Below are 12290 nucleotides of genomic sequence, written 5' to 3' on the forward strand. Positions count from 1 at the left end.
TTAATGCCATTAAATACTTGATCCGTTTACGTACTATTTGTGTGACCCTACGGGTTTAGTCAAGAGTAAGCTGTGGATTAATATCATTAATTCCACTTGAACTGAAGCGGCCTCTAGCTAGGCATTCAGCTCACTTGATCTCACTGAATTATTAACTTGTTAATTAATACTGAACCGCATTTATTAGAGTTAACATTAAATGCATACTTGGACCAAGGGCATTATTTCCTTCAATGTTCTTAATATATCCATAGCTCCTTTGAGTGGTCCTAATAGAGCGGACTTGATGGATATACCGATGGGTAAGGTTGGACATTTAAAGTTCTTAATGTCTTCATATCCCTTTTGGGTGGTTTATGTGGTAAAATAGACTTGATGAGACACCTATGTGAGTAAGAGGGGATGGCATCCTTCTATGAAAAATATGTTTGTTATTTTTCTAATAATACTCACTAGAATCGAAGGGAGTGTTGGCCTCGTATGTCGTTTCATGCGGTCGCGGAATTTTAGCTTCTAAAGGTGAAGCGTGTGGTGTTGGGTTTCTTCAATAGTCATAGAGTTCAATCTTCGGATACTTTATTGGTTGTTGAATACCTCGTTCCACTAATGTGTTAGTTCAAGTCTTTAGACACTAACATTTATGCGCTAAACCTTTCATTTACTGCTCAGGTTTCAAGATCTCTTGTCTGTATGCATTAGTAGGGGATCGTTGGTAATTATAATGCAATACGGACCCCTTTTAAATATGATAATGCTTGTGGGCCCGTTTCATTGTTGTCGTGGGTATTGGTTTTTGGAGTATTGTTTAGGAGTTGCGGTTTATATCAGATTCCTTATAAATACTCCTTTATTTATTCCAATAAAACAACCTAGAGATACAGAGAAACGAAAAAACCCTAAAAAATTATTATCTCTGTCATTGTTGTCCCATAGAGATCTGAGCAGTTCTTGAAGTAATTCCATCTTTCCAATCGGGTACAGAGTTGGAAGGTAGTTGTGTTACCCTTGGGGAGCAATCGTCACTGAGAACCTTGTACCGGTGGTGGTGAAATACGCTTCTAGGGCAGACGTAAAACCCGTCACAACTTTTGAGATCAATTATTGAGTATTGTATTTTTTCCTTGTTATTATTGTTAATTTCATGGTTACAACGCATTATTTACAACAAGAAGTACAATAAAATGCGAAGTATGTTTTTTTTTTTTTTGGTGCGTATGAGCCACAAGGGCAATATAAATTACAAATGGGGGTGGGGGGATTTGAACCTGAGACCTATTGTACACAGGCCCTCAGCCTTAACCACTAGGCCAAGACATCATTGGTATAAAATGCGAAGTATGTAAGTGCAAGAAAATAAATTGACGTAATTAGCATATGCGTCACTAGCACCGTAGCACGTTACAATCGTATGCTACTCACTAGTACTACGAACTACTGACGATATGATTACACATTCATTTGAAGGACTAATTAGCGGTAACAATCATTGTTGAGGTATATTGATTAATATGCTAATTAGCGTTAACAATCATTTGTCGAGTGATATTGTCAAGACGTTATACACCAATAAGATCTAGAGATAGAAATTTGAGATACTTTCATTTCCCTCTTAAGATGTCATTTTCCAACAGTTTGTAGTCTTAATTTGTACGATTCAATTAATTAGTCCACCAAAATGGCCCTCATTGTAGACCAAAGAAAAACTTTGATCCACACGGCATTTCCAAATCTAACGGCTTAATTGATGAGCGTTGATTTGGAAATACCACTTGTGGTGAGTAAGTAAAATAAAAAATAAATGGGTAGATATGACTACTGCCTTATTGATCTGAAACTTTTTTTATGGCGAACAATGTTTTAATATTGTCTCTATTCATCCTTACCTTGCAGATTCATCTACTTCCAGGTACACTTTCTACTTGAACTGCTAGTGTTTATTTTTTTTGGTAATTTTTTTTTATAGTTTGCAACATATTGTGAATATAATGATACGACTTATCCTAATACGAGTGACTAAAACTCGTATATATAATAATAGGAAAATTTGTTAGAAAGGATCTTTTAAAACCAAAAGATTGTCAAAAAAGGCGATATTGTGAATATAATGATACGACTTATCCTAATACGAGTGACTAAAACTCGTATATATAATAATAGGAAAATTTGTCAGAAAGGATCATTTAAAACCAAAAGATTGTCAAAAAAGGCCTTTTAAAAAAAAAGTGGTGAAAGAAGGCCTAATTGTGAGTTTTTGTTGTCAATAAGAACCAGGAGTGATTTTCCGGTGGTCAACTCTTGGATTCCGGCGTTGACCTACACGTGTCACACACGTGTATTAAAAAAAATATTAAAAAATTTCCCTCCATTTTAACACATCACCAACTAACTTAATAACATGTAAAAAAAAAAGGCTTTCTCTCTCCTGCCTATGCTTCCCTCCGCCATTGTTATCTTCCTTCCCAACCACGAAATCCTTCTCCTCATGTGAATTCAACCAAATTCGCGCAACCAAATCACTTGTCGGCACTTTTTCTAAGAGGTAACGCTAAAAGCCCTAATTTCTGTGCTCGAATTTCTCCACCATGTTGATTCTTGAAATTAGGGTTCTTGAGAATTTTTAATTATACACTTATTACCGATTACTTGACAAAAGAATCAATATGCAAACATATACAGTATAGACAATATAATCATACATATGCATAACAATTAGTCTCCAATCATCTCCAACTTTCAATTAGCAAGCAAACCATCCAATTTTTTCAATAAGCAAGCAACCCATCCAGTTTTACAGAAATTTTCAATCTATTTGCTCAAAATCAAAAGTCAATTGCTAAGTTTTTACTGATTTACAGAAGCACTAGAGTATCAAAAATCTGAAACCCCCATATTTGGAAACAAATTGTAAAAAAGTACATGGAAATAACTGTTAAATGCCCTCACCTCTTTCGCCTAACTCTTCTCTCTCCTTGATGGGTGCGTGCCACCACCGGCGTCTTCTGTCCCTCGCGCCGCCCCTTGATCTTTCCGTAACTGGTGTTGCCGGAGCCGGTACGGCTGCTGCGTCTTATGTGTTGTTGTTGCTAGCTAGCTGTCGTTATATTGTTATTGTTGTTAGTTAGGGAAAGTAAAGGGGTGGGGTAAATGGAGGGAATTTTTTTTTTTTGATACACGTGTGTGACATGTGTAGGTCAACGCCGGAATCCAAGAGTTGACCACCGGAAAATCACTCCTGGTCTTTATTGACAACAAAAAATCACAAATGGGCCTTCTTTCACCACTTTTTTTTAAAAGGTCCTTTTTGACAATTTTTTGATTTTAAAAGGTCATTTCTGACAAATTTTTCATAATAATATCGTACAGTAATAGAATTACGAGTATATCCTTAATATCCTCTATTACATGTAAATACATTGTCCTTGTATTGTTCATCAGGTGAGGCAACCACATTAACAATCGAAAACAACTGCAACTACACAGTGTGGCCGGTCATACGAAACAGAAACACGGCAGCTCGCACGAACACCAACGTAACAGATGGATTTTTTCTGCTCGGCGGTGATTCCAAGGTCATAAACGTAAATTCAAGTTGGACAGGTCAGCTTTGGGGTCGAACTCAATGCTCAACCAATAGTTTAACGAAGAACTTCTCCTGCCTCACTGGTGATTGCGGAACTGGAAATATCAACTGTCGAGATATGCCTTACATTCCGCCAGTAACATTAATCGAGCTTACAACCTCGTCAGAAACCAAGCAGGACTTTTACGATGTTAGCGCTGTTCACGGCTATAATATTCCGGTGGCCGTGTCTCCGCAAAGTGGTGGCAGCGGCAGCGGCGGTGGATATTGCACCGTGATTGGTTGTGTGTTTAACTACAACGATGACTGCCCCGAAAAACTCAGGGTGATTAAAAATCAAAACATAATTGGGTGTAGAAACCCGTGTGACGTGTTGGATACGAACGAGTGTAATGGTAATAGCTCGTCGTTTATCTTCAAAAAGGCATGCCCACGCGCTTACAGTGATACGTTGGATGATGTTGCAGCTACCTTTGTTTGTTCCAACAACAAGACGTCGTATACCATTAGCTTCTGCCCGTCTCCCAGCATTGCCAGGTGCATCTATTTGTCTGACTTTTCTCAATTTTTTTTCAATCAATTATTTTATCCTCTATAGTCCAAGTACTTGTCCTTATTTGACCGATATGAAATTTTAGATAATCTATTCGACGTATTAATTTATTAGGTGATAGCTGATGCCTGATAGTGAAGCATTTTATAATATAACTGGTACTCGTCCTGATTTGATCGGCATAAAGTTTTAGATAATTTATTTGACTTATCAATTTATTAGGTGGTAGTTGATTGTGGAGCATTTTTTAATATAGTTCGTGGGAATTGTGTCAAATAATGGGTTGGGATGTGGAGGAAGTCTTAATCTATACTGGGTATACCATTGAAATGGTATACTAATATTCTGAATTTTTATTTAGTACCAAAACACATAGTTTAGTATAAAAAAAGTAATTGTATTTTATCATGTAATACCAAACAACATAGTTTGGTAACATAGTTTCATTTTTATTTGGTTCCAAACAACATAGTTTGGTACTCACAAGTCAAATATAAATGTTATTTATCGTGGGCCACACTCAATTTATTACATGAACTTACCATTTAGCCCTTAATATACCAACTGAAGTTACTATTTTACCCTTAGTATACCATTTTAATGGTATACCTAGTGTAGATTCAGAAAACCTCTGGGATGTGTGGGTGGATTGAATATTTTTCATGTTTTTTAAGAAATATGAATATGTGGGTCCATTGTTAAGTGGGAAAAATGATATAATATTAATAGAAATATATCATTTATAGAAACGAGACAAGTATTAAAAAACAACTTTGTAAAGAAAGCGCAACGAATATTAAGGGATTGAGGGAACACGACTGAGTACTTTAATTTTGACTTTTTTTTCCACTACCCCATACCCTTTTTTTAACCACTTTTTGGTTTTCACTAATTACAAAGTATATTTGTTTGTTTTATTTTACTATGGTCTTGTTCTTTTAAGCTAGACTAAAATCTACTCCCTCCATTCCTTTTTGTTGTATCCGTTTTCATTTTAAGCGTTTCTTTTTGTTGTATCCGTTTCTATTTTTGGACATACATTTTATCCTAAAATACCCTTACATTTCTATCTAATTAACAAAATACCTAAAGATTCTACCCATATTTCCACCTAAATTTCCCCACCCATAATATTTATTTAATTTATTTTCCCAACCCAAATTATTTAATTACTTTCCACTTCCCCACCCCCCATCTCTCTTCTCTCACACGTCTCTCACTCTTCTTCTTCTGAGATTTAATTTTCTCTCTCCTCCAAAAACTCCATTCACTCCTCTCTCTCCTTCTTCCTCTCAGATTTGTTTTCTCTCTCCTCCAAAAACTACATGAGTTTCTTCATTCCTCTCCGCCGCAACCACCACCACCACAACCACACCTACGCCGCCCCCACCACCATCATCTAGAAAAAAAATCTACGTTAAGGCTTTAGATGGTGAAATTCGACCATAAAAATTCTAGATCTAGAGTTTTCATGGTCGAATTTGACCTCTAAATCTTCAAAATCTTGGATTCATGGTAAAATTGTCGAATTTTAATTTATTTTGTTGATTTTTATGTTTCGAATTTGGGTTCGAGTTCTGGGTTTTTTAGGTTTGAATTTCTTGAATTTCTGGGTTTGAATTTCTAGGTTCGAGTTCTTGTTTTTTGGGTTCGAATTCTTGAATTTCTGGGTTCGAATTGTGGTTTTTTGTTCGATTTTGATTGGGTTTTTGTTGATTTTTGGGTTGAATTTCTGGATTGATATTTTTGTTGTTTCCGGGTTGAGTTTTCGAATTTTCTTGAATTTTTTTTTGTTGATTTTTGTTCGAATTGAAAAAATTGTTCTTGATTTTTGTTCTTGAGTTTTCGATTATTTGTTGATATTTTTGTTCGAATTTTTGGGTTGAGTTTCGATTTTATGTTGATTTTTTTGTTCGATTTTGATAGGAATTTTGTTGATTTTTGGGTTGAATTTATGTTGATTTCTGGAGTTATGTTGATTTTTGGGTTGAATTTATGTTGATTTTTTAGATCGATTGTATGTTGATTTTTGGGTTGAATTTATTTTTTTGTTCGATTTTGATTGGGTATTTCTGCTGATTTTTTGTCAAATTTATGTTGATTTCTGGGTTGAGTTTTCGATTTTATGTTGAGTTTTTTATTCGATTCTGATTTTTTACTATTTTAATTAAATATCTCCCATTTTCCTTAATTCTTTAATATTTTCTCTCTCCTTACTTTATTCTTTAAAAAATCATTTCTCTTACACATTCTTACAGACAATAATTTCTCTTACACCCAATCATTACACTTATACCAATACAAACCAAGATTCCAATTTTTTTAAAAACTCCCCACTTTCTGAAATGGATACATCAAAAAGAAATGGAGGGAGTACTATTTATTAAATTGAATAAATAATAATATTAAGTGATCATAAATAATTAAATATAAATATAAATTATAATCCTAAATAATAAAAATGAAAAAAAAATTAATATTACCAATAAATAAATAACTAATAATAATAATAATAATAATAATAATAATAATAATAATATCACCAAAACGTTACAAGCTTAACAAGCTACAAAGATCAAGCGAGCTACAAGAAGTTGGAGGGGAGCCGAGATACAATCTGGGCCCCCACTCCTCTAGCTATTGCGAACCCGATCCTGCTGAAAATGTGGGCAGCTGCCCGCGCCCCAATGTCTTGAGCTCTGGAGCACGTCTGGACCCGCTTCAGCAACGAAACAGCCCCTTTCTCTAATTCCCCAAAAGAAGAGAAGGAAAAAGGAAAGAAACCGTAACCCAAAGCCCTACAACGTGCCGCATACTTATCCTGTTTCCGCTGCGCTGCAACCGCCACAACCCGACCCGGAACGAAGTCTGACAACCCAGATTGCGTCATAGGGGAAGACCCAGTCAAGTCAACACACACATCTAGACCGCCATCCCATGAATACAGCAATATATATGCAGGACGAAGAGCTCCATTACTCTCACTAGTCAGCCCAACATCAACCTCCTTGCGAGCAGAAATCCTTGACCGATAGCAAATATCCAAAAGGGTATCACGAACAACATTATGTCGATGCTTAATACCCACAATCCCAGCACAAGACACGGCATGATCCCCATAAATGTCCCCATCGAAAACCCGAGAGCAAGCAGAACACGACATCAAACCAGAGAACAATGGAATACCCAACCGATAGCAAAGAACCGAACGATAAGTCTTACCGTTCATAGTCTGTCCAAAACCCGAGATGGGGACTGCCCGCAACCAAGCTGAGGAGTGATGCCCCTGCTGTGATTTCCATAGGGCAACATGATGTGAAGATAAGGAGTAGGCGGATTCCGCATCAGCAGTAACCTTCGTGAAATATATGTCTGCCAATTTCTTCATGAGTGTGGGGGCAGCGATCTCACTAGGGCTACGCATAAGGTCGATCTCCGCGGTCCTATTGAAAAGACCAAGAGCATCATCAAAGGCCGGCCCCGGACCATCAACACCTGAGAGCCGAAGAAGCGAATCCTGCAAACCCGAAGACTGCAAACGGGATGCAAGAAAAGCATAATGCCGAACATCACCAGCTGAATAAACACCCAATCCTCCATAAGAATAAGGTAAGGTGACAAGACGCCATTGCCAGTCACCGAACACAGGTCCCGAAGCAGTCACGATACGCTCTAAAGAAGCCCGAAGAGCCACATCAAAAGATAATTGGGCCGCTTCAAAAAGATGAGGCGGACAAGTGCGCATAGCAAAGTAGAGTTTAGAAACTCCAGTACACGCACGAAGAAGCAACAACTCACACTGGGGATCATTAAGCTTAGCAACAGCATCCATCAACACAAGAGTCTTCGACACACGATGCGGAACCAAGTCCATACAAAAAGAGGAATCCGTACTGACAGGACCACCAAGCAACTTAACACCAAGCGCAGGACGAGCAATATCCGAAGGAAAGACACCGTCTAGACAACTGCGCGGGTCCTCTGAAGGCCAGAAAACCTCTGTCTTCCCAACATTAACATGGAGACCTAAATGAGGACCCTCCTCCAAAATCAACTCCAAGATCTTTCCAACCACCAAAGTGTCACCAACAATAGTGCCATCGTCCAAGTACCAAGCCTGAAAAGAAAGATCAAATGAGTCTCTGATTCGACACACCAATGGATGTAGAACCAGAGAAAAAAGCAAAGGGCCGAGAGGATCCCCTTGCTGCACACCCTGACAAGACCACAAGGTATGCTCCCCATAATACAGCCGCGCTGGAGAAGAATAGCAGAATTCAACCCAACGCGAAAGAGCAGGACAATGTAGCCGAACCTCCCACAACAAAGCCGATCGATCAACTAAATTGAACGCATTCTGAAAATCCACCAATAACATAGAGAGGCCAACATCGGTCCCACGAGCCTCAACCAAACGATTGACAGCATGGAGAATGGCCTCACCACCTGCTGGAACCCCAACTCCAAACAAAAGACCTCCGAAGTAGTTTCCTAAACGCGGACCAATCACAGCAGCCCCGACCTTAGAAACAAGGCACCTCCAAATAGTGCCCACAGCAATGGGTCGAATACCACCACCAGGCTTAACAAGTGGCGTAAGAGGAGCACTAGCAATGTATCCTCCAAGCTCAGCAGGACACTTTCCAGCAAGAAAGAGATTAACTACCTGAGTGATAGCATCCACCAACTCATCAGAAACAGCTACAGTAGCACCACCCAAGCAATCCAAAAGGTGTTGAGCACGCAAGACATCTCTACCGCACGAAGTACCACGCGGAAAGCCCCTAATCTGCTCCAAAACAACAGCGGTGGAAGCAGTAAGGTGATGATCAACAGGGATATCCGGTAAGGTAGGGACCAGAACGGAAGGGTGCTTTGCTTGCGAATCTGCAAGAGTAGCATCATTGTAAGGGGCAAGACCTGAGGAAGAAAGAACTCTAACAGCAGCAGTGTAGTGACCGTCATAAATCTTTCTCTTGCAATGCTTGATAGTACGCTCCGCCAAATCACGGTCTTCGTCAACATCCAATAGAGGGGGAGACACGCTAGCCAATGTGTCTATGACAAGCTGCTCAGAACCACCAGGCACACCCCAAGAACGAATAGCAGAGGTGATACCCTCTTCCTGTTGCCGCCGCCTAGCACCAGAGGAACACTCACGATTACTCCGCGGAGAAAAAGTCTTGAGGACACAAAGAGGTAACACGAGCAACTGAACCCAACAAGCGATGTCATTTGGTCTGCAAATCACCTTATCAAGCGCCCCTTTCAGAACGCGCGAAAAACCCAAACGACATTTGGGAGGGATGGATTTCACAGAACGCAACCGCTTAGACCATAAAATGTTTAGAAGAGCAACATCGAAAGAAAAATGATGTTCCCGAGGCGCATCAGAAGTAGACAGCTCGGAAGCAGGAGCTTGTGGTTTTTGAATACCGTAGAGAATAAAACGAATAGTACCATCCCCAGAATCCGGTGGGTCCACAAAAACCGTACTAGAACCACTGCCATGTTGTAGACACCTACTTTTGTCCCCATTCCCGAAAGCGAAGGTTCGATGATGAGAACGTAAATCTCCACTTGACAACGCATCTCCTATAAAATAACGAATCTCAATTCTCCTTTTCATTTCACCCGAAACCTGCTATTTATAGAAACCTGCTATTTATGGAAACCTGCTAAAAATAGTAACTGCCGTAATGGGTAGTTGTTAAAAGTGGCAAGTCATAAAAGATAGAAACCTGTCAGAATTAGGTGTTGCACTCCAACATAAATCCTAAATGAGATAGAAATTGCGAGAGAATCCTATTCCTAATACGATTCGAAAATAAGAGTTACGTATTAATTAAAATCCTAACGAGCCTAGAGTTCGTAACGGGCCCAGATGCATTCCATCATAAAATTAATACGCACTAAAAGACTCGATTAAAGTCTCATACACTCCGGATTCTAAGAATCCTAATCTGACAAAGAAACGGCCCATATCCTATTTTCAACGCCTGGCTCTGGGCGCCGAAATCTTCGGTGCCCAGCCCTGGGCGCTGAAAATACCTGGGACGTGTTCTTTCCTAATTCCTCGTGGATTAGAGTTCTACAATTCTATCTTTCCACGAACTCTTTTCTATAAATAGGGCCCTAAGTCCGACGTGAAAGGGACAACAACACACAATTATTATTCTGAGTATTGACTCTAAACCCCTAAGCCTAAGCCTCACGTTGCAAAACTGATCACGCGTTCTGTCGCAATCGATCCAAACATCGAACAGAACGTATCCTGTCCTATAATTTGAGATTCGTTAAATAAAAGGAGAAATAGAAAAGTCAAAGTGGTTAGCTTTCTGAGAACCGTGACGCACCTCTCAAGGGTGCGTCGTAATGTGTCCCTTTTCCATGGTTTAATTTCTTTCCTCGCCCTTTTATGAACTGTTAAACTAATTAAATCTGATTGTTCTATCACGCCTAATAAAGATAATATGTTGGGAAATTGGATTATCATGCTAGGTCCCTTAATACAATCTAAATCAGATAATCGCGCTCGATCTAGTATTATATGTTGCATATTGTTAAAATCAACTCAGATTAGTTTGATAGTTAACGCATGTCCCTTCAATTATTTATGCTGAGCTAGTAAGGATATCCTGCCTCTGGAGTTATCGAAGAGCGAGTACTCCTCTCGGTAGTTACAGTCCCCCGAACCCTCAATCTCTACCTTGCGGGTGTAAGTTGAGAGATCCCCACACCAGAGATCACAAGGGAACCTACGGCCGTCGTGGTCAAACATAATTGCACTCCCTTTATGTCACGATAACCGGGTTTTGTCAGTTTTTCTCATTGTCGTTAAAAACTGAATGGCGACTCCTGTATTACTAATCAATTGGGTGTAAACTCACAGGAAATCAAATTACACTTGATTTGACAAAAAGAAACGTCACACCCACGAGGGACAAGGTCACGCATTAGCCTCGTGCTTTTCCGACCCCCTCACACATGTCGACACCTAATACGATGAGTATGCGTCCTGAAACAATCCCCACATAGCCAAATTCCCATACGACGAAAGGTCACCTCAGCCGAAGTAAAAACCTGCAAATTGGTAGTAAGGGAATGACGGGTTACATCCCGCACACCAGGGCAACAATGACGATCCCGTAAGTGAGTGATCAGAGAACTCCTCACCAAACCACGCCCACCTCCATCCTGGCACCCGCTAAGACCCACAAAAGGGCAATGAAACTTCTCCACGGAAGCCGCCATATTACACAAAACCCCTGCCACTTCAAAACCACACCAAGACAACACCAACAACGTTGCACCAAACTGCACACCAGAACAAACAATCACGCTGCAAACCGCACCACTTTCGCCAGAATAACCACGCTGCAAACTGCACTAAAATAGTGATTCGATCCCCACAACACCACAAAGATGCACCCACCAGAATAATCCAAATACCAAGCACGAATGCAACACACAAAAACGCCACACGAAAAACCAAACAGAACAACCAAACAGAACGCCTGAACTGAACTCACGAATGAACTGAACTCACGAACAACCAAACAGAATGCCTGAACCGAACTCTCGAAAAACCAAAAAGAATGCCTGAACAATGCACCAAAGTGAACTCACGAATTGCCGGAACCCAAAATAGAAACTGAAACGTAACTCACGCAAAGAAACTGACGCCCTGAAACTGACACAGGAAACTGAATACCAGACACCGTCGACCAGAAACTCACCAAAAGCATTCGGAACCCCGCCGGAACACACCCTAAACGCCGCCTGCAAACACCAAACTCCGCCGGAACAACTAACACCAAACCAACGTGCCTGGAAACACGCCCTCCACGCGAACCTGACGAACCTGGAAACTGCCCTCCACGCGAACCTGACGAACCTGGAAACTGCACCACCGCCGCCTAACACTGAACCGCCATCGCCTAACCCCGGACCGCCGACGCTGACGCCGGAGCCCACCGGAATTACGATGAAGAAACGCTAACCGCACATCGTGCCGTAATCGCCTAACTTGAGAGAGTTTTAATATTCATTTATACATTTTTACATTATTATTAATAATAATAATATAAATTGAATTTACTTAACTGAAGTCAACTGAATTTTCCTTAAATTCAACCAAAAAGAAACGGGACTCAC

The 12290-nt window shown here is 40.0% G+C and overlaps 1 protein-coding gene across 1 annotated transcript in view; it reads left to right on the forward strand.

The window, feature by feature from the left end:
* The first annotated feature begins 1782 nt into the window (after positions 1-1782).
* The window catches only part of LOC110797095 (cysteine-rich receptor-like protein kinase 6), a 29861-nt gene continuing 19353 nt past the window's right edge, over positions 1783-12290 (forward strand). The window contains exons 1-2 of the mRNA XM_056830740.1: positions 1783-1906; positions 3436-4117. Coding sequence (XP_056686718.1) covers positions 1843-1906; positions 3436-4117 — 746 coding nt within the window. The 5' untranslated portion in view covers positions 1783-1842. The remainder of the gene's footprint in view (positions 1907-3435; positions 4118-12290) is intronic.

Source organism: Spinacia oleracea, chromosome 6, assembly GCF_020520425.1.
Source record: "Spinacia oleracea cultivar Varoflay chromosome 6, BTI_SOV_V1, whole genome shotgun sequence".
NCBI lineage: Eukaryota > Viridiplantae > Streptophyta > Magnoliopsida > Caryophyllales > Amaranthaceae > Spinacia > Spinacia oleracea.